The sequence below is a fragment of the Populus alba genome, chromosome 4 (genome assembly GCF_005239225.2).
Source record: "Populus alba chromosome 4, ASM523922v2, whole genome shotgun sequence".
In the NCBI taxonomy this organism is placed as follows: Eukaryota; Viridiplantae; Streptophyta; class Magnoliopsida; order Malpighiales; family Salicaceae; genus Populus; species Populus alba.
The window spans coordinates 10,079,672-10,102,400 of record NC_133287.1 but is presented as its reverse complement, the minus strand read 5'-3'; the positions used below and the strand labels follow the sequence as shown (position 1 = coordinate 10,102,400).

Sequence of the window (22,729 nt, the reverse complement as noted above, 5' to 3'; positions counted from 1 at the left end):
TGCACAACTTTTTTTTTATAGTATTTATATATATTGAATTACACAACTGACCCTAAACCAACCCATATATATATATATATATATATATATATATATAACTCTACAAAATGAATTTGATTTTTCCAAAACTTTCTCCAACATAGAAGTGAGATACAAAACTAAATTTTATAATTTTATTAAGTTACATAAAATACAGATTTTATTCTTTGATTGATTCGAATTATATTATGCATCTGAACATCACATTGCATATCCTTTTGCATCCATTAAACATGCATACCCAGTACCATCAACCAAATACAAAATCTCTACATTGAAGTTACAGACACTGATTACTCTTCTTCAAACACTTATAAAGAAGAATTTCAAATTGATGAAATAGCAACTACCAATGCTACTTCAGATACCTCTACAAATTCCAAACAAATCAACGCCTTGACCCAAGACCAGGAATTCATTCTTAAGGTTATCAAAAGACTTGATGATCCTCACCTTCAAAAAAGCTACTTGGAAAAATTGTTGAAAGACTTCAACTAATCAGAGCACTCTCCATCATCTAACATATATATATATATATATATATATATATATATATATATATATATATATATATATATATATATTAGTCTCTTATTTTTATGACATGACACCTTTATAACCAACATTATGAACGTAATATGTTCATTTTTCCTCCAACCTCCAATACTAATATCCAAATTATGATTTATAATTTCTCTTTCACCAGAATATTAATCTTCGTTATCTCAGACATTAATCCCTTCAATTGCCTATTATTTAGGGCATCAATCATATTCTCCAAGAAAGTAAATTTTCTTAATTGCCCACTAACCAGGGCACAAATTTCATTAACTGGAGAGTTAGTTTTTCAAATTGCTCATTAAACAGTGCACTAATCCCATTAACTAGGGAGTTAACCCGCTAAACTCGTGACCTGAGCATGAGACAAGGATAACCTCATAAAAAAACCCCACCAAAACAAATAAGAAGTCTAATTATGAATCAACCCAATATTAAAATATAAAATTGAAAAATAAAGTCAATTAGAAAAATGGCAAAAAAACTCAAGCCAACCAAGTTAACTTGTTAAACCAACAACCTAGATCATAAGATTAGGATAACCTTATAAGAAGTAAATTGCAAAAGTTTATAAAGACTAATCCCCAATAAACCTAATGTTAAAATTGAAACTGAAAAATCAATTAAAAAAAAGACACAAAAAATAACTTAAGTCAACTCTGGTTAACTCGTTAAACTTGTGACTTGATTCATAAAATAAGGATAACCTCATAGAAAGAAAATCGAAACAAATCATGAAGCTTAACTCCTAATCAACTCAATGTTGAAGGATTAATTTGAGAAAAAAAATAATAAGGAAAGGAGAAAAAATAATTGAGTTTACCCGTCAAATTCACGGTCTAGGTCATTAGACTAGGATAACCTCATAAAAAGCAAATTGAAAACAATTATGAATTATAATCCATAATAAACTCAAATTTGAAGGATATAATTGAAATTGAAAAAAAAAAAAAAAAACAAACGATGAAAACAAAACACTATTCTAATAAATAATATTTTGTAAGAAGAGGTATAATAAAATCTCTTTTTCTCTTTTAGTTATTAGTTAACTCATTAAACTCGCAGTCTAAGTCATGAGACTGTAATAATCTCATAAAAAAGCAAATCGAAAACAATTATGAAGCACAATCCTCAATAAATTTAATTTTGAAAGATATAATTGAAAGAAAATTTATAGATTAAAAAAATTAAAGGATGAAAAACAATATTATTCTAGTAAATAGTGTTTTGTGAGGAGAGGTATAATGAACTCCTTTTTTTTTAGTTATATGTTTATTAATTTGTTCCATATTTCATATATTCATCTTCAATCCACAACCAACCAAATAGTATAAGGAATACATTTAGAAATTTTGTTTAAGTGGCATGATGTGGGTTTATATATTATATTATATATGAGGTTAATTTGGTCTTTTCATCTATTTTAAGATTTTTTTTTTTTTGTTGATTTAGCATCTAAAGTGTAATTTTTCAAACTATAGCGGTTTATCACAATTCGAATCAAACTATAAGATGTTAAATGTAACTTTTTTCTAAACAATTCAATAGTTTGAAATAAATAGGAAAAATGCATCTCTTCAATCTAGACTCCAATTATTTATTAATGCATCTCTTCAATCTAGACTCCAATTATTTATTAATGCATCTCTTTATTATTTTAATAAAAACATGTTTTTAAAATCAGAAGAATTATTTTTTAAATAAAAACTTATCATGATCTTAAAAGTAAGTTTTGATAAAAAAAAGAAAATCAAATAATCTCTCACTGTTTTGTATATAATTGAAGGTGAAAAATTAATAAAATCTTGTAGAAAATCTATTAAGAGCAACAAAAAGAAAAATATAAATTTTATTTTAATTCAATAACAATGACATTATTGTTTTTGCATATTAGGTATATAATAATTTAAAAATAAATGTTAACATTCTCGTAAAGTCTATAAAATTATTTAAGAATCATGCGTAAACTAAATAATAATTTAAATATCATGTCAAATATTTTATTTATAAAGAATTTCATTCAAACCCTAAGAAAAAAAATGAAAAACAAAAGGCCATAAAAAGAGGTCAAGCTTGGGCCTAAAATTTCAATACACGCTTGGCTCAATAGAGAGACGGCTTGGCGTGTATAGACATGGAAGGTCAGACCCTTATGCTCAACCTTCTTGTGTTTTTATTTTTATGTTTAAGAATTGAAAGGTTTTATTTTATTTTAAAAAATAGAACAGATGATGTATTGTTTTTTAGTCTAGATTCCAACAACAAAGAGATTGCCAAAAGTGAGGTTGAGAGTATCTGAACCTAAAAATCTTTTTTCACCTAAAACACCTTAAAAATCTTAATAAACCAATTGTTAACCTCAAAATACCCCTAAATCGGTTAAAAATATATAAAAATAAACCTAATAAGTTTTTTTCTTAACCCCAATCTATTTTTTTCAGTGAGATGGAAACTTAAAAACACTTAAATAACGTTCATCTCATCAAAAGGAACCTATCAACACTAAAATTAATTTTTTTTGCCTTTAGAATGTGGCAATCTAACTACTTTTTCTATCCTTTTTTTATTTTTCAATGACTTTTTCTTATCTCTCAAATTGAGCATCAATTCAAAGTCAGAGAATTTCTCAGCACTACAAACTTGATGCATAACACAATATAAAAGGAATAATTAGACTTTAAATCATGTGAACATAACAAGGGTGAAATTTTTATATATATAAAAAAAAATCAGTGACCAAAATAATAATTGTAGAATGAAAACAAAGAACCAATTAAGTGCACTATAGTAGTAAACATTACACCTAGGTTTGCATAAATAATAATAAAAAAAAAATAGCAAAACCTCCTTTTTTGTTTAGTTTATCTAGATCATTGTCAGTGCTAGGCTAAGGGTTAGATTAAATTTTTAACATAAAAAATGTTTAGGTGTTACAAATATATTTTATAGTAGAAACAAATTTAAAACATATGAAATTGTTTGGATGTGATCTATTCAACTTAATGACATGATCAGGTTCAAAGACAACCCGAAAAACTATTAAAAGCGTAGTTTGGCTGGAAAAACTCAAGACAACATGTTTTTTAAAACATATCGAAACAAAAACATATTGAATTGATTCAGGTCAATCCAAGTTAACATGCTAAATCTATAACACGGGTCATGAGACCAGGATAACTAAAAAAAAAAAAAAAAAAATCAAAACCAAATATGAAACCTAATTCTCAATTAAACTAATATACGAAGGATGAAATTGAAAACAAATTTAATTAAAAAGAGGGGAAAAAAATAACATGAGTTAACTCGAGTTAACCTGTCAAAGTTGTAACCTAGGTCATGTGACTAGGATAACTCCATATAAAGCAAATAAAAAAAAATTATAAAGCTCAATTCTCAATCAATCCAATGTTAAATGATGAAATTGAAAAAAAAAATATTAATTAAAAAAAGATAAAAAAAAACCCGAGTCAACCTGGGTTAACTAGCCAAACTTGTGACCTAAGTAATTGATCAGTAGTTAAAAGTACATTTTTATCAAGGTTTTATATCATTATTTTGTACTTGAAGTATCAACCAGAGTTGTTGATTCCGTTCCGTTTCGGCCGGAATGCCCGGAACATCTCGTACCAGTTAAAAAAACGAAACAAAATGGAACAAGTTTCGTCTCGTGTAAAATCTCGGTCTGATCCGGAAATTCCGGGCAAATTCCGGCCGGAACGTTCCGGCCGGAATCAATGCGTTCCGTTTCGGGTCAACGCTGCCCGAGTCAAAGACTCAAGGTTAGATTCAAAATTAAAGTATTAAACCCGGTTTACAATCTACAGTCTACAGACTCTACACCCGTGCCCGTGCTCTTTTTCTCTTTTGCTAAACCAAATCCCTAATTTCTCTTCCTCCTCGCAGACTCAACCCGACCAAAACAATTACAATCTTTCGTCTTCTCTAGTTCTCTGAATCTCTGTTGTTTGTCATGCTCTTCCATGCGGCAGTAAGCCACTGACTTCCCGACCGAAGAAGAAGCCAATAACTGCACAATCAACAAAAAAGAGAAGAAGCCGCCCCCTGCAACCTGGCAAAGAATTATCAAAGAGGTTGATAATTCTCAAGTCTCAACCTCCCTGTCAAGAGGATTATCACACAGAAGACAGAACCCGAAGATTCATCAAACCTCGTTGGCCATCCGCTCCCTTCCCTGCAGAGCTAAGGTGCGATCCTTTTTGGTCTTTCTGTGTTTTATTTCATTGTCTCCGTGCTCCGTGTTAATGTCAGAATTGGTATCTGCCTTTCTGTTATTTTGGAGGTTTGCTGTAAATGAAGTTGATAATTCAGCTCTGGTGGTTCTTTCTTGAGCCAGCGGAGATGACAACAAAATCAGGACTGTGGGTTTGTGAATTGTGAGAGAGTGCGCATCTGTTAATTCAATTGTGAACTGCCCTTAATGTGGAAGAGAGAAGGGTAGAAAGCTAGTGGATGTTCAGTCTCTTCAGATCCTAATTACTTTTGGGGATGCCTTAGAAAATCAGGACTGTGGGTTTCCTTTTATTGGATTCTTCCCTGCGAACTGCGAAGGAGAGGAGGGGTTTTTTTGGCATCAATGTCAGCGGATCAATCTGATTAATTGCTGGAACGTTAATATCAATGTCAGGGGTTTTAATTTGGTCTTTCTTTGTATGTAATTTAATTCTGAAATGGAAAACTTACATTGCTGGAAGTCTGCGAAGGAGAGGAGGGGTTCTTTGCTGGAACTTTCTTTGTATATAATTTAATTTGGTCTTGTATCTAATTTAATTCAAGTTCAATGTAATCTTTTCTTTATATATAATCTTACTTTGGGTTTGATTTATATTATGTGCACAAGCTAGGTTCTGTATATTAATTGCTAGGTTTGGTAGTTAATAATATAAGTAACTTGACCATGACCGGATTAATTTCTTATTAATTATAAGAAATGATACATAATTATTATATGAAACTGAATATATATATATATATATGTTTACTGCTATGTTGTATTAATTTCTAAGTAATTATTATATGTATATGTGTAAAATATAAGTAATTTAAGCATAACCGTATTATATAGTTTTTTGAGAATTATTATATGTGTATATATATGTGTGTGTGAAACCAAATGTACCAAACCTTAATTAATTATAAGGAAGGATACATAATTATTATATGAAACCGAATGTATCACATAATAAATTTAAAGTGTGAAGCTAACAAATAATATTTGTAAATCAACATGGTATCTTGAGAAATTACTTTAAGATTTTAAATTAAAGTTATATTTAATCTTGACTATTTAGGAATATTTTAAATTTTAAAATTATGTTGCTTGATATTGTGTTTGTATTTTGTCATGCATAATTTATCTTGAATTTAAATTATATTTGTTGAATATATATATATATATATGAACAGTACAACCCCGAAACGGCACGCCGAAACGGTCCGAAACCGGAACATTCCGTTCCAATTGAAAAAACGGAACACCCGCCGAAACGGAATTGACAACCTTGGTATCAACAACTCCTTAACTAAATCATATTTTATAATAACATATTTAATAAATATAAGATACCTTTAATTTATGGTAAATGTTCATCTTAAATTCAGGCCTATCACATAAATAAAAGGATTGATTGATGAGTTTAAATACTAAAATTAAAAGGATAAAAAGAGGGCCAAACTTAGAAAAGAGATGTTGGTGCAGTCCAAACCGTAACATTGTTTGGTAATTAGGTCATATCTGGAGTTGTAGTTCTTGGATTTGGGTCTGCCTTATATGGATGGAAAGGTAAGACATAGACCTACAACTTTCACGTGAAGTCCAAGATTTAAAAAGGTCGTTTTCAAGTCTAAATTATAGCAACAACGAATAAGTCCGAATTTGTCCTACAGCCCAAACATTGTTCAATGTTTAGCCCATTTCTTGAGTTCTAGAAGTCCAAATGACCTCAATTATTTTTTCCTAGAAATATAAGACAATTTCTTAGAACTTTCATGAGTACAGATGGTTCAAATTTTGATGTTAGCAATGATTTTTTTTTAGATAAGAAAATAAGGATTTTTACCAAGTCAAGAGTTGGCTACCCACTCAACAATTAATCTTCAAATCAATAGTTCCAAATTTTGGCCTATAAAAGAAGGCATTTTCCATGGATTTCGGCATCTTGGTTGTTCAGATCAAGATCATGGTTTTTATTTTTTTTTCTTTATATTTTTGTAATGTTTAAGTTTTATTTCATGTTATATTTTTCTTAATCTCTTGTTTATGCCTTTTATTTTCTTTATTATACTTATGTTCTTATGTTGTTTATTTATGTTTCTCTTCTTCATTATGTTTAGCTAAGTTTATTATGTCAAGGTGAAAAAGTTTCACTAATGGTGTTAGAATAGGTATAATATAAACTCAATATGGACTTCAATGTTTATATCCAAGAAAGTTTGTTATTAACATGTCTTATTTTTTTTATCTTACTAATTCTTAATACATTGCTTGTTAAATGGTTAATTTAGATTTGTGTTGTATAACACTTGGTACAACAAATGCTTGGTACTTTCATAGCCAACCGTATGGTATAACCTACACCTGTGCTATGAAAGGAATTTGATTTGTTGTTAACATAAGTTAGCATCATGAATTCCTGACAATATTTGAAAGTTTGGTGTTACTTAAATAAGATAATTAATATGATTATGTTAATAATTTATAATAAACTATTAAGGATAAATCATCCGGTTGAAACCTCCTTTGTGTATGGTTTCTAGTTGATTAATAAAAAAGAGTTTATACTATACTTATTTATAATACTATTAGTGGATCCTCTAACCTTAACAATTGTTTTATCATTGTTTAATCCTTACATTAATATCCTATAAAATTCTCATAAACTCTTTATTTTATTATATATATATATATATTATTTGTATTTTATATATTTCACCTCCATGTGATTCGACTCTGGTCTTGTCGGGTTATTTATTACTTCAACACTCCTGCACTTGGGATAAGACATCAATCTTTTGGTCGTGTCAGTAATGCGATTGGAATAAACTCATAGAAAGTAATAAAATAAAATAAAATAATAAAATCTAATTCTAAATCAACCAAATGTTAAACGATGAAATTAAGAAAAAGATTAAACTATAAAAAGGACTTAAAAAAACTGGAGTTAACCTGTGACTTGGGATAAGCAATCCCAATATTGAATAATGAAATTGAAAATGATTAAAAAAAAAATTAACCTGCATCAACCTAGGTTAACTCGTCAAACTCGTGACCTGGATAATGAGACCAAAATAACTTTATAGAAAGTGAAGTGAAAAAAATTTTGAAGCCTAATTCCAAAGTAATAAAATGTTGAAAGACGAAATTGAAAAAAAAAATAATAGCAAAAAAAATTTGAACTGACTTAACCTGCAAAACTCGTGACCTGGGTTATAAGATTGGGATAACCTCATAAAAAGTAAACAAAAAAATAACCCAAGTTAGCTCAGGTTAACCTGTCAAATCCGTGACTAAAGTCATGAGACTATGATAACCCTATAAAAAGCAAATCAAAACATTTTATGAAGCCTAATTTTTAATTAAATCATTTTGAAGGTTGAAATTGAAAAAAACTCAATCTAAAAACAAAAAATAATAAAATGACCTGAGTCTACTTAGGATAACCTATAAACTCGTGACTTTAGTTATATGACCAAGATAACCTTATAGAAAGTAAACCAAAATAAATCATGAAGTCTAATTCATAATCAACCCAATGTTGAATGATAAAATTGAAAAAAAAATTCCAATTAAAAAAAGACAAAAAAACTCAAGTCAATCGAGTTAACTAACCAAAACTCATGACTTGAGTCATGAGGCTAAGATAATCTAATATAAAGCAAACTAAAATAAATTATGAATCCTGATTCCCAATCAATTCAATATTGAAGGATAATTTTTTTTTTTTAAAATATCAATTAAAAAAGATAAAAAAAAAAACTCAAGATAACTTGTGAAACTCATAATACGGGTTATGAGATCGAGCTAACCATGTATAAAATAAATCATAATAAATTATAAAGTCTAATCTCTAATAACTAAATGTTAAAAGAAAAAAAAAGAGTGAAAAAATATATATATCTAAAAAAATTCCAAAGGAAAAGAAAGTAATTGATTTAGGCTATAACTATAATAATATAATAATTATTATAAAGACAACCAGTCTTTATTATTTCCACATCATCAATAGAAAAACTACATCTCAGCTCATCAATTTTGTAACTTGTTTCGATTAGACCCTAAATATTCAAAGCTTAAGCTTATTTTGGGGAAAATTCTTGATTATTAGGGACTTTGGTAACATTTTATTATCGAAAAATATCAAATATATTTCTCAATGGTACCATCTATTATTATTATTATTATTATTATATTTTGAATTTATGTTTTTTTTTTATATTAGTTACGCTAGTTCAGCTTTAAGCATTATAATAATTTGGCTTTCATTGCAAGTGATAATGTATAAAACAATGTATTTGTGTAACGATTATAGATGTATATAACTTTTTTTAATTACAATTGGATTTTAGCATTGAAAATAATGCTAATATGACATATGAAAAAAGGACTTTGAGATGGAAACCAATTGAATTAAATAAAGAAAATAAAATTAATAAAATTATACTACTACGTATATATAATTAGAAATTAATGTGCAGTGGTAAAAGTAACTTGAGAGGGGGACTAAATTAACTATGGATGGAAACCTGGGGGCCTGTTTTACAGAACTAAGGAGAGGGGTATCATAAGTGGCGCCGCGCCTGGTTTTGGCTTGTGCCTCTCTCCTATTGCTATTTTCTGGCGAGCAGCGACTCTAAAGAGGAAGGGAAAAAAAAACCCAGACTTTGCAAACGAGATGGGGAACTTGAAAGAAAAAGTAGACAAGAAACAGCAGAAAAAGAGCAAGAAGGCTAATAATAGCAAATTCAGTGAAAAGGGTATCTCCTCATTCAAAGTTTCTTGCTCTCAATAGCTTACTATCTTTCAAGTTTTTGCCTTTTGCGCGATTCTAACTTGTGGGTTTTATTCGAAGAACCTTTTCTGTTCAATCTGCTTGGTGCTTGTTATTGATGCATATAGGAAAACATGAACTTTTATTGTGAACAACCAGTTTTGAGAAAGCTAGTTTATTCTCTCAAGTTTTAGGTATAAAATTTTAAAGAGAATGAGTTTAGGGTGCTGAGAATTAGGTTATGCAATTGTTTTTTCACAAGGTATTTTTCTGTTGAATGTTGAACTGTGAAGTTCTGGCGTAGTAGCTAACACAAAAATGGGTAGCAAGTGCTTCTAAACAAACCTGTAAGATTTGTATTCTTTGGCATTATTGAACTTTTGGTTAAAGATGGAAGCTGGAGCTTTAATTGATAAAGATTACCCAAGCTTGAACTAGTTCCTGCAAGCTTGCGTCTTTTTTTTTTTTTTTTTTGTATACAACAGGTTGAAAATTTCACAAACAAATATTTAATAGTTAAGAATGATGTGCATGTTTTTTTTTTTTTTTTTTTTTTTTTTTAGTGGTGAATGAGGTGATTCTCCTATAGTGTTAAAAATTGTGGTGGTGGTAGACATAAATGAATGGAATTTTTAGTGTTTTGCAGTACATGTGCTCGGCTCATTCGTCAGCATGGTTTATCAAACAATAGATATTCTGCTTGACCTTTCTTCCATTCACTACTATAAACTGGGATATATATCCTTTGAGTGCAGGAGAACTACTATGCTAAATGGGAAAAACTGCCCAAGATGTATTGTTATTCATCATAATCTGGTTACCATTAAATTTTTTGATATTTCAGTTACATTACTTACAAAGAATAGCTGGTTTTTCTTGAAGGAAAAGTAGCAGACATGAAATGGTTTTCCATACGATTAAGGGACAAAAATGAGCTCCGTTGGAGCCAAGAATAACATCGCAGCTTCATTTTGTAAGATGCTGGTTTTACAAAATGAAATAAACTTCACAATGAGTAGCACTTGACATATAAATGAATTTCATAATCACTATATGTATGGGACTGTTTAGGGTTGTTGTGCCAGTGGGCACTGGGCACCATAGCACTCTTAGACAGGGACTGAATCATTTCACTTCACAGGGATAAATTGGTTGAAATTCTACCCATTGATTTAGGCCCGAATAAGGGGGATGCAATTAATGAAGATTTCTTGGTTTCTTCCATGGTTATTAACCTGCAAATCATGTACAACTTATGCCTAAAATTGCTGCTATATTTGAAATTGTAAATACTGAAATTATTGCTGGTAGTTTTGCTTGACCATTTTTTTTTTCAGATGCAATGATAAAGAAAGAGGATGAAAGGAATAATGTAAACAATCCAGCAGAGAAGAAGAAGAGGAAAAGGGAGAAGGGAAATAACTTTGATGGTGGTGATGCTATTCGGATCAGTCGAGGTTTAAAAGTTTTAGATATAGCAAACTGTTTGCCTATCTATATTTCTAATAACCTTGTCTCAATAATTAGTTTTTCTTGTTTCAGAAGATGACCGAACTAAAGCAGAAGGAGAAAAGAAGAGGAACAAACTGAGGAAAAAGAAACAGAGAAGTGAAGAGCAAAATAATGCTCTGGTTGGCAAATATGATCAGCTTGGTACTGAATCCGAAGATGGTTTTAATGAACAAAAATGTAAGGCAATAGAATTTTAGCTAGGTGAAATATGTTTCGAAATACTATATCTTGGCAGAATGTAACTAAGATATTGTGTTATTTTGCTGATCCATTTTGTTTAGACATATTGCATCAGTGCACACCTGGGTTCGCTGGTGCAGTCTCTCAATTGATTAAATACCATATTTGGCAAAATGGGAGCTCTGTGATTTTGTTCACGATGTCCTTTCTGTCTAAAACTCTCTTTGAGTATGCACACCAAAGTGCTGCCACCTTTTGTTTTCTATTTTTTTTTTCCCCTTCTGGCGTGTTTCTTGTTCTTGAACTTGAGATTGTTGTAATCTACATCAAGCAATAAAATAAAGAACATCTGTTTAGTTTTCATACTATTCTCTTTGTTAGTCATAATATTGTTTTCTACCTTTAAACTTTATTAAGCTAAAAGGAGATATTAAATTTCCAAGGGAAAAGATATGATGCTCTTGGAAGTTAGGACAGATGACAGAACCTGTAAATAAGCAATTCCTTTGGTTATGCAGAATTTCTCTTGAAAACATTATATTGTGTTCTTTTAGTGTTGTCTCATGTGTTCCTCTCATTCCTTTTAGGTAAATCCAAGAAATCTAAGAAAAAGAAAAAGGAGCATGACACATCAAATGAGGAGGAGAATATACTGGAAAAGAGGGGAGAGACCGAACATGGTGAAGCATATTGTATTTCTTCTATGGATGAGGACTGCTCAAAAGGAATGAAAAGTATGTATGAATCATATCGTGTGATATGTTTTAGCTCTTCAATCTCATAAAATCCTATTAAATAGTAAAAATATTTGGCAATCAAATAAAAATAAATGTTCGAATATTCTCTGTGAAGTTTTGTTTTGTTTTGTTCACCATCACATAGAGATAAGTGTAATTAGTGCGTGGTAGTAAACCTGAACACATCCTTTTTATTTTGTGTTGGCTGAGTAGCATAGAAGTATCCATTTCTATTTTATGGCATGACATAATGGATTTGCATGTCATGAATGGGGTAAGGGTATTAGCTAAATTTTGCTTAATTTAATTCTCTGACAGGTTTCACCATGCGCCATATCAGTTTAATTTCTGGTATTGGTTTTTATCAATGTAAATATTTCTTCATTATTTAGTTTCCTGACTTTAAACTTGCATTACAGAGTGGCTTACAGATTACCATCAAAGTAGACCGGGTTTGAAGGTGCTGCAACAAAGGTTAGACGAGTTCATAATTTCCCATGAGGAAAAACTTGAACAGGTATTGTCTCGCTTGCATCTCTGAGATTGACTCTTGATGTAGTGGAATCCTTTTCCTTTCTGTTTCTTAGTACTTCTATTGTTTCTTTAAGAGTGATCACAGACCTGTGCATGCATTGTCTGGCCCAATTTTGAATATCTCGCTTTGAGTTTGTACAAAAACATTCCTGCTGGAAAGCATGCTTGTCATGGTTTCCTTTTGACAAATGTAGATGTGTGGTATAGCTGTTCATCCTTTCAAACATTTGGAAGAATTTCTGTAAAGTGGATGTTTTGTTAATAGTGCTGCGTATTTCAGCATTTAAAAAAAAATGTCATTCTCTCTCTCTCTCTCTCTCTCTCACAGACACTCGTATTTTTGTTCACTTTACTTGGAAATTAAAATGTATGCTTTCCATTTGCAGATTATGTGGTCAGTGTGCTCTTTTTTTGTGTGGTAGATTTAGGCTTTCTTCCATATCATCGTGGTCCTCCTTTTTCTCATTTGTCTTGACGTGTCATGTACAGGAAAGAAAAGAAAGAGAAGACCAAGCTGCTGAAGGGGGATGGACAGTTGTTAAACATCACAAAGGAAGGAAAAAGACAACAGATTCAGAAAGTGGAATTACTGTGGGCTCTGTTGCTCCGGCTGCTGTGGAGAATCAGATGACCAAGAAAAAGCCCAAGGAAGTTGGTCTTGAATTCTACCGGTTTCAGAAAAGAGAAGCTCAGAGGAGTGGTATGATGAATCTTACAAATAGCAAATTAGTGTACTTATTGTTTGTGCAATATGCTATCCCTGGTTAAAGTAACTATGATGATTTTCCTGATATATACGGACCATGTAATGATCTGCATGCACTTGTTTGAATATTGTTCTCTTCATCTAAGAAGCCACGGCACATGCTGTTGCTTCCTGTTGCTATTTGGGATGAGTTGAGTCTTTCCGTTATAAAGTATTAAGGTTGACTTTCAGATCATTCAGGCATCTTTATCGCTTTATCAATTCTTGTGAAGCAAGTTGATAGTTAAATTTCCTTGCAGAAATTATGGCTCTCCGAAGCAAATTTGAGGAGGATAGAAAGCGGATTCAGCAATTGAGAGCTGCTAGGAAGTTTCGACCTTACTGAGTACTGCAGAGGCCATACAAAGATGATCGGAATCTGAAGCATCTCGTAATGCTTTGAATTTTTTTGCAACCTATGAATTAGGGGGGCGGCATTCTAAGTGCTTAAAATTTTTGCACCTGGTAAGTTAATTAGAGATCAGCAACTGTATTCTTGAGTTATCATAACTATCTACAAAAATGTACAATTTTCCAGGTGATTAACTGAATTGTCAAATTGCATAATGTTGCTGAATTCTATGATGCTTTCTGCTTGCAATACCTTTCAGTAACGAGTTCTAGTGGCCCAAACTGCAATAATGGAGGGAGGGCTGCCTTTTTTTTTTTTTTTTTTGTGAACATGAGGGAGGACTCCATTTAACCACATCAGGTTTTGGCAATTTTCCCACCAGAAATGCCACATCAAAAAACAAAAGATGTTAGCTCAGGGAACTAGAAGTTTGGCCTTATCCATGGATGATGATAAAATGACGTAGCGCTTAATAATGAGATGTAGAGTACCACTGTGGCATTGTGTTATCTTAAGGTTGAAATTTTATTTCTGCTGGCCAATTCCACTCTTTAGTGTTCATAGTACTGTTTAACCTGAAGTCCCATCTATAAATAACATATGGATCATATAGAACTACTTTGACATCAATTGTAGGCTCTCCCGTCACAAAAATGAAAAACAAAAGGCCACCACTGATCACAACCCAGTACCAACAAGTAATCAGCTAAAACCACGAAAGAGAAACCTAATTAAGGAGAACTTCCAGCATGTTTCAGCACGCTTTGTGCGGTCAAGTCATGTCTGTGTGTAGTGGTGTTTACTCAATGTATTGTCAGTTGATATGCCAGGCTTTTCATGACAGATGCTGCTCTCGTGTCTTTCTCTGGTGTTTGAATAGATTAGAAGTTAATGTATCTGTCTTTATCTGCAGTTTATATGGTTGATGTGCACCCCCAGGTTGTGTATTTAGAAACTCATACACGTCTTCCATGGATAAAATTCGTCCATCGGTGGGATTTGTTTTTTATAAAATTAGCATAGTAAATATAAAATTTTAAATTAATGATAAGCAAACTTTGATATTATTGCTTTTCTAAAACACGATATTAATTAAAATTTAAATTCAGATTGAAAAACACAAGATTAAATTCACAAACTTTAACTACCTCGTTATTTTTCCTGCGCTAATTACACCATTTATCCCCGACGGTGTGCATGTGAGATTCTTGAACGGTGACATCAAGGCCTCCATCCTGTAAAATGACATCTGAACCACAGGATGCAGTGAAGCATGTGATTTTCACTGTGCACAGATGCCCAAGTCATTGAACTTATTTTTTGCTAGACTTGAAATGAGATTCTTACATGCCAATAGGGCAAATCTGCTACCAAATTCAAGTTTTGACCAAGATTACCCTGAAAACACTGCCCTCGGAATATGATAATGACACCCGTTTCTTACCTAGCAAGCGATCTTACTTGAATATGTTATTCCACCGGAAAATGCCATCGGAGAAAGTGAAAAAGTAAATGGTCTCATCTCACGCAATCAGAGGTGGCTTCCACGCAGATGCATAAACGAAGACCATTCATGAATTTTCCGGTCCTGTGCAGAAATGCAGAATTTGTTCTCCGGTCATATCATGAGGTATGAGCGACTAATCCACAAATCTTTGAAAGGCACCGTGTATCGCCCGCCTCAAATGGTCCAACGCGTGGTGCCGTTCCTTTTATTCTGGCATCATATGACTATCTCTTCAATTATTATACCAGTTTAGTCAATCTTGGCTGCTTGATTCTCGTCTCTTCCAATCAACATGCAACTTTGCCCAGCAACCACCTTTTAACGATGCTTTACCCCGCCATACTTCAGTTACAGCAATGTCAAAAGGTGTCATAAAATGTGTTTGACACGGTGGTGTCTCGTGTTTTTCATTTAAATACATAGTAACATATTATATCTTCTTTTATTTTTAACATTAGCTTATTAAAAAAACATATAAGAAATATTAATTTAATATCTTTTTTATATGTAAAGCAATTTAACAACCATAAGCTATCACGACAACAAAGGATATTTAACAACAAAAGACATTGTTTATTTTTGTGGTGGCAAAGTATTTTTTTTTGTAAAAATTGATTTTTTTTTAAATTGATTTTTTGGTATTTTAAGATAATTTTAATGATTTACTTATGTCTAAAATGAATTTTTAAAAATAAAAATTGATATATTTCCAATTAAAAATACTTACTTAGTTTCAAAAGTTCTTTTTTTTAAATTAATTTTTTTATTTTTTTCTTTACTTAAATTTATATTTTTGTATTGTTTTCATATACTGATTCAAAAATAACTTTTAAAATAAAAAAATATTATTTTTTATATATTTTAAATAAAAAACATTTTAAAAAATAACTATTATCACTCTCAAATATCTAAGAATATATTTGATTTTATGATTAAAATTAAAATTAAAAATGATACATGAAACTCAACATAAAACTAGTTTTTCTTATCATTTTAGTTTTTGTGATGAATGTGAAACACAATCCTCAACCAATGATAAATTGTCATTAAAATGGAAGCAGGGCAATCAGCGGACACTCGAATCAGAAAGGAACCAATGACAAATTGTCAAGGGAACCTCAACTGCGAGCACCCAAGCATGCATCATGCTGTTGGTCATGTCAGTCATCATGCATCATGCATCATGCATCATGCATCATGCAATCAAGATAACGAAAGGGCAATAGGCAGGAGCCTCGTTTCAGAATGGAAGACGGAAACCGGCACAAGCCTCCCTTTCTTTGCGGATCGAAAAAGATCGTTTCTTCAGAAAGCGCGGCGGCAGGATTTTCATAGGAGGCGACACGGTCAAACTGAAAAGCCTCCGAAAGTGTTCATCACAGTCATGGCACACATGCACCAACAGAAATATAGCATGCATTTGAAATTATAGAATAATTGTTTTCCACTTCATGGCCTGAAAACCAGAACCCGTTATTGAACAAGACATGAAATAAATTGCAATGAAAGACTCAAGGCATGGACAAATGCCTCTAAAACTCAGAGAATCATAACCCCATGACATCAACAACTAAACACAAAAAAGAAAAGAAAAGAAAAAACACATTGCTGAAAAGAACTACTTCTCTTCAGCTTCCTCGTCCTCACTCCAACAACATTTCAGGATTGACCTGGGAGATGAGCAGCCTCCAGTCGCTGCAAAGCTGTGGTAGACAATCGATCCACCCTTCCCGAGCATTTCATAGTTCCCCCCTCCACAAGAGTAACCTTTCACATCCAGGGAAAACATCGCTCCAAGTTCGTCACACTCAACATTAGAATGCAATGCAATGGAGAACTCGGTCGGTTCAAAGCAAACCAAAACCCTATAAAGGAGCTGCCTCAAATTTAATTCTTGAAAATCATAACCCACAGCCTCAAAACTTGCATAGCTGAAACCATCTTCTGGGGTGACATGGATTGTGGAAATTGCACTCCCTTCAATGGCATTCATAGAGTAACCACAAGGGTCAAAATCAAAATCGCAGATCTCAGATTGCGGAAGGATCTTCCTTATACCAGAATCCTCAGTCATCACAGTAGCTGAACTGGCGTGTGTTTTGTAGAAAACAGATGCTCGCTTCCTGTCCAGACCAGTCATGCACATTTCCAGAGTGTAAACAGGGCCAGAATGGCTCTTCATACCAGCAGCAGCAGAGTAAACATGCCATTTCTGAGTTGAGTTGGGACTTCCCATCACATATGCCACACTCTCTAAACCAAATTTACTGAAATGGCCATCGAGGACAGTTACCTCCTCACAGAAGCTGCGATGCGGAAATGGCTGAGCCCCGGGACATATGAAGCTCCCACGAGTATACCTCACAGAACATACAGTGAGTGAAAGGGCATCAGCGAGCTCAAGGATCACTGGGATCGAAAGAAGCAGTTTGGTAGTCCCACAAGTTTTGATGATAACTTTGTAAGGGTATACAAAGAGACTGGATTCCGACAGAACATACGAATCAACCTCGTCATTTGAAAGCGAATCAACTATAGTGCATTCAGCTGGTTTGAGAATCTCGTCCAATTGAGCCTTGGACAAAGACCTGAGGCCCTTTCCTTCAGGGTCAGAAAAGAAGCCAGGCTCTAAAAAGCAAATTTCAAGCCTTTTTTCGTAACCTTCAAATCCGATTGCAGAGACCGGCAGTGCCATCTCACCTCACAGTAAACAGATGACAAGTGCAGAAAAGAGTGCGAGAGAACGAGGAAAGCAGAAAAGAAAAAAAGACCAAGGACAACAGACAGTATGAAAAAGCTAAAAAGGGGTTATCTCAACACTTGGGAAATCTCAGGATGGCTTCCGAACGCACTGCACAAACAAACATAACACAAAATTAGAAAGCCAGTAACATAATAAAATCCCGAAAGGAAAACAGATGATTAACTTCAAACTCACGTTGGAGTAAGCAGCAGATCGGAACTTCTTGATTCCACCGGCAGGTCTGATGTCTTCAATGCTGTAGCCGAGAGGTGCTTCGTACAATAAGGATTTACTACTACTACTACTAGACTTCTTGCCACCTTTAGACTCCATGGATCATTCAGTCTTGTCTGCAAGAACCACACAGGATTATAATTAGCACGAGACACAATCTTGCAAAATAGCAACAAAGGAAACAGGTCTACAGTCATATAGAATGAGAAGAACCATAAGTAAGCATTAGCATATCAGCAGAATTCCAAATGCAATACATAAATCTTAATTTCGAAAAAAAAAACAGAGCAATAAGACATGGAGGACAAGAGAGCAATTCATCAAAAGAAGGGAGCAAAACAAAGTAGAGGACATTAGCAAGCAACTGTGTTCATATATTCAAAATACAGACACATAGATTAGAAACCAAATGCATTCAACAGACCATGTTTATGTGGGCACAAGGTATTGATCAATCATGGCTTGAGGGAAAGGAAACCCCTGAAGACCATTTGACATTATGAGGTTTAAACAGATTCACGAAACAAAATAAATTAGCATCCATTTAACCAATGGATAAACAGCTATAAATGGCATCATAATAAAAATTTGATTGATGTATTCTAAGAAAACTTGCAACTCTATTCCTAAATCTTATCAGCAATTAAAAAAAAAAAATTATCTCCAGATTCACGATCCTTGCAAATAAAAGATACAAGATAATTACACAATCTCAATCAATCTATTAACAAGAATCTATGCAGTTGATATATAAAGATAACAAAATCAGAACATTTACCAATAAATTATATGAAATCTTGAAAAATTAATCTCCTTCAAAAACTCCCTCTTTCTTAAACTCCAAACTAAACTACACAAATCAAAACAAAATCAACAAATTACAAAACAAGATAAGAAAATATAAATACAAAGAAAACAAAAGGATATGTATATACCTGTTCAAGAAACAAATCAAGATTGGTTTTTTATAGAAAAAAAAAGGGCAAAACCAATAACAAAATCAACAAACTCTAGATTTGTTCTTGAAGAGAGAGATTTTTAAGAGCTTAAATCTGCAAGATTGTTAAAGAACGTGAAGGGTTCTTGTTTTGTGAGTTTTGAGAGGGCAACGGACCTTATATTTATATAGGATGAGGGGCTGGATGAAAGGGGAGGTCTTGAAATTAGCATGGGATTTGCAGATAATTACGGTCTCACCACTGCGAAAAACTTGCTGCTAATCTCGCCTGAATTTCCTCGAAGATTTCATTGCCACTATTTACTTTTTATGGTTTAATTACTGAATTACCCTCTTCGAGGTTTGCAAGATCAGCATTCGGAGGTTGAAAGCACAAATGCAATTTTAAGAAGGTTATTTTATGTTTAAATAAATATATTGTTTAAAAAAAGAGAGAGAGAGAGAGAGAATCGATTTTGTTTCTTGATTTTTCTTTCTTTAGATTGTGGGTTCGTGGTGGAATGCATCTTTGTTTTCTTACCACGCAAGAAAAGGCACAGAGGTTTATCTATGAAGAAGAAGATTCTTAACTTTTAAAATTATATTTATATTTTTAATGAATAGAAGTAGCCCCCCTTGTTTCGTAAAATTATATTTTAATTAAAAATATATTAAAACAATATTTTTCATTTTTTAATATTAAAATAACCTAACAATTTTTTTAAATGAAGTTCAAATGTCCACTTGAATAAAAATTATTAGATTAATGTTTTTTCAAATACTTTTTAATAATTTTAATATAATAATATAAAAATAAAAAATATTTTAATTTATTTTCAGTTAAAAAACAACTTCGGGTTTGTGGCCGATGTGTTTGCGATTCGTACGGTAAGAAACGCACAAAAGTTTCCACGTGGAGGTGGAATAGAAACCCTAGGAAGAGAGAGCCTCAAGAAAAAATGTGTGGCTGAGGCACTTCCTTGGTGATGATGATAAGATGCCCTTTTCTCGTGGGGCCGACACCACGTATCGCTCTTCACACGCAGACCGACAGTCGTGTATTGGCTGGCTCTCTTGTCTCTTCCTTTTTTGCCCTTTCCATTTTTTGGGCCCCACAGCATCTAAATGGACCCCACTTTCAAATTTGATGTGATCTCCCTTCGTCAAGGCCAAAATGGACCTTCCCCTTTCCTTATTCTAAATATAGAAGCTACAGTAAGCCAATACATCCATCCACTGGCGTTTCAGCGTCATGCATGTATCTTTTTTTTTCCCTTCTTATCTAAATATTATCCTTTTAAAAAAATAAAACTAGTCCATTTAAGATTTATAATTTTTTTTTAATAAATATAATTTTTGAAAATTAAACTTTTATTTTTATTTATATAAAAATATAATAATATCTTAATTACTAGACCAACAATTTATTAACATACCTGTATCCGAATATATATATATATAAACTCAAAAAAATATGCACAGAATATACTTGTAAATTTTTTTAATATATGAGCCAATAAATAATAATAAAAAATTATTAACAATATTCAAAAACTAAAACAAGAAGATGAAAAATAGATTTTGTAAAAGTACTTGATCTCGTATAGAGGGAATTACAAAAAATAGTTTATTAGAATCTTAAAACCAAGTTTGAATTAAAAAACTAAAAAATAAATACGAATGGATACCATTGATGAGGTTATATTGAAAAGATAGAAGAATAATACGGAGGTTATATTGAAAAGATAGAAGAATAATATGGATAACAAGGATAATTGCTTAAATATAATTTTAATAAATATAATATAATTTTTTAAAAAATAAAAGAAAGAAACATAAGAGGCTACTAGTGCAAGATGATTTTTAGGAACAATTTTTTTTAGTTATTATTTTTTTTATTTAGTTTAAAAAATATATTCTTTTTGTAGTAATTTTATGTTTTTTTTATTTAGTTTACGGAATCAAAGGTTGAGATTAATGATTTTTTTTTCTATTTTGTTTAGAAATTTTATTACTTTCTCTTTATTTTCAGATTTTGTAGTTTGTTTTGTATAAGTTTTTGGGAGTTTCAAGCCTTTTAATGAGGCAAATAATAATAGAGTTTTTTCTTCAATAATAAGACTGCAAATTAAGATTCTTGTGTTCTACCATATTTTGCCCATTGATCCTTTTTTTTTTTTTTTTGCTATTGTCCTATTGCTTGTGCTTCTATTTGTGTTAGTTGATATCCAAACCAAATGATCTCAGGTTATTACTTGATGTATGTTGCAATCCAAAGTTTTTTTTTTTTAATTGCGTGCTACAAAACAACCATGGTATGAAGTGGTCATGAATTAGAGTGTGTGTTCAAATATGAGAGGATGAAGAGATCTCTCTCTCGAGAGAGAAACATCAAGAGCTCATGATAAATGATATGTAGAGGCATTATGGCTTATCTTGTGGCTAACAGAAAGACCCCAGATTGAAGGGAAAAAAAGACTAACCAATGGTCTCTAGCTAGTACAAAAAGCACATTTCAAAGGCAAATGTAGAGGAGGCAGCCTCTTAATAAGGAATAACATCATTGAGATTTTAGTATTCAAATTAAATTTCTTGATTTTTTTAGAAGCTTTACAGATATATAGGTTCATCGATTAGTTGAACAAAGTTGAATGGATTTTTTAATATAAGGAGGTTCCATAACAGATAACATAAGACTAATTTTGTTCATATTGAAGGGCCAAACCTCTACCCAGTTGAAAAAAATTAAAGAGATCATGTGAGAGATAAGGGAAGCTAAGAATCAGTGTCTAGGACAAGATAAAAAAAAAAAAAGATGATAAATGAGCACTTTCTTCATTTTAGCTATATGCAAACTTTGTACCAATGACTCTACACATCACACATCGAGACAATAAAATAAAATTTTCAATGATTATATTGATGAGTTCTGTAAATTAGTGGCCATGAATGACTTAGCAAAAACAAAAGAGTAGTTGGTGGCAAGGTATTTGAGTAGTTTATGGTAGTCCATCTAGGATGTGTTGTGCTTGCAGTCTTTGTGAATAATTTCAAAGACATATTAGAGGGCTTTGATAGTCGAGAAATAATAGGTTGCTAAGGCAATTTGTAGGAGTTCTTAGATAGACCAGTACAACAAAAAAAAGGCCAAACAATAATAAAAAATCAACCACCTCTCAAGCCAAACCAACTCAATAAACTCAATAAATAATAGGTCAGGGCTTTAATTTAACTTTTCAAATTCATTATTATAGATGTTATTGAATGAAGGCATCAAAGAAATGAGTGTGTCGAACTAGAAAGTCATTCAGGTAATAATATGTTAATAAAAGAGCTTGCAAATGATGTGGCTAATCTTGTTTATGATGACTTGGATAGTAAGGAGTTGGTGATGCTAACTTAGTCATTTGAATGAGTTTGTTAACTCCAAAGAGCAATTCAGATGAAGATTGACGATGCACTATCATCTTCCATTTGATGTGCCAAAAATAAAAGGTCTATAACTTAATAATAGATAATGGTAGCTGCGAGAATGTAATGTTCGCAAAGATAGTAAAGAAGCTTTAACTGAAAACTACGAGCTACCTTTTATAAGCTAACTTGGCTAAATAAAAACATTAAGATAATTGTGGATAATTAATGTCTT

The 22,729-nt window shown here is 31.9% G+C and overlaps 2 protein-coding genes and 1 long non-coding RNA gene across 6 annotated transcripts; 2 read left to right on the top strand and 1 right to left on the bottom strand.

The window, feature by feature from the left end:
* Positions 1–4,210: 4,210 nt before the first annotated feature.
* LOC118039019 (uncharacterized) lies at positions 4,211–5,419 on the top strand. The gene is made up of 2 exons (XR_004685870.2): positions 4,211–4,802; positions 4,898–5,419. It is a non-coding gene; the product is annotated as an uncharacterized lncRNA (long non-coding RNA).
* Positions 5,420–9,392: 3,973 nt separating this feature from the next.
* LOC118039018 (uncharacterized) lies at positions 9,393–13,895 on the top strand. Of its 2 annotated transcripts, none has more exons than XM_035045582.2 (7): positions 9,393–9,588; positions 10,940–11,059; positions 11,145–11,291; positions 11,882–12,028; positions 12,451–12,548; positions 13,055–13,265; positions 13,571–13,895. In XM_035045582.2, exons 1-7 carry the CDS (start codon positions 9,507–9,509, stop codon positions 13,654–13,656), a joined length of 891 nt encoding a protein of 296 aa, XP_034901473.1. In that variant the 5' UTR covers positions 9,393–9,506; the 3' UTR covers positions 13,657–13,895. The 2 variants fall into 2 exon arrangements, with proteins under 2 accessions (XP_034901473.1, XP_073264549.1); XM_073408448.1 differs by having other exon boundaries at positions 9,458–9,588; positions 10,914–11,059.
* A 2,700-nt stretch (positions 13,896–16,595) lies between these two features.
* On the bottom strand, positions 16,596–19,246 carry LOC118039016 (S-adenosylmethionine decarboxylase proenzyme). Of its 3 annotated transcripts, none has more exons than XM_035045579.2 (4): positions 19,082–19,246; positions 18,925–18,996; positions 18,108–18,262; positions 16,596–18,020 (listed from the first exon to the last, which is right to left on the bottom strand). In XM_035045579.2, the coding sequence occupies exon 4, from the start codon at positions 17,862–17,864 to the stop codon at positions 16,788–16,790; it is 1,077 nt and encodes a 358-aa protein (XP_034901470.1). In that variant the 5' UTR covers positions 17,865–18,020; positions 18,108–18,262; positions 18,925–18,996; positions 19,082–19,246; the 3' UTR covers positions 16,596–16,787. The 3 variants fall into 3 exon arrangements, with proteins under 3 accessions (XP_034901470.1, XP_034901471.1, XP_034901472.1); XM_035045580.2 differs by having other exon boundaries at positions 18,925–18,991; XM_035045581.2 differs by lacking the exon at positions 18,925–18,996.
* Positions 19,247–22,729: the final 3,483 nt, after the last annotated feature.

Coding starts and splice junctions, on each gene's coding strand:
- LOC118039018 (XM_035045582.2), top strand. CDS start 9,507: ATGGGGAACTTGAAAGAAAAAGTAGACAAGAAACAGCAGAAAAAGAGC. Junction 11,292..11,881: donor TGGTTTTAATGAACAAAAAT/GTAAGGCAATAG, acceptor CATTCCTTTTAG/GTAAATCCAAGAAATCTAAG. Junction 12,549..13,054: donor ATGAGGAAAAACTTGAACAG/GTATTGTCTCGC, acceptor TGTCATGTACAG/GAAAGAAAAGAAAGAGAAGA.
- LOC118039016 (XM_035045579.2), bottom strand. CDS start 17,864: ATGGCACTGCCGGTCTCTGCAATCGGATTTGAAGGTTACGAAAAAAGG.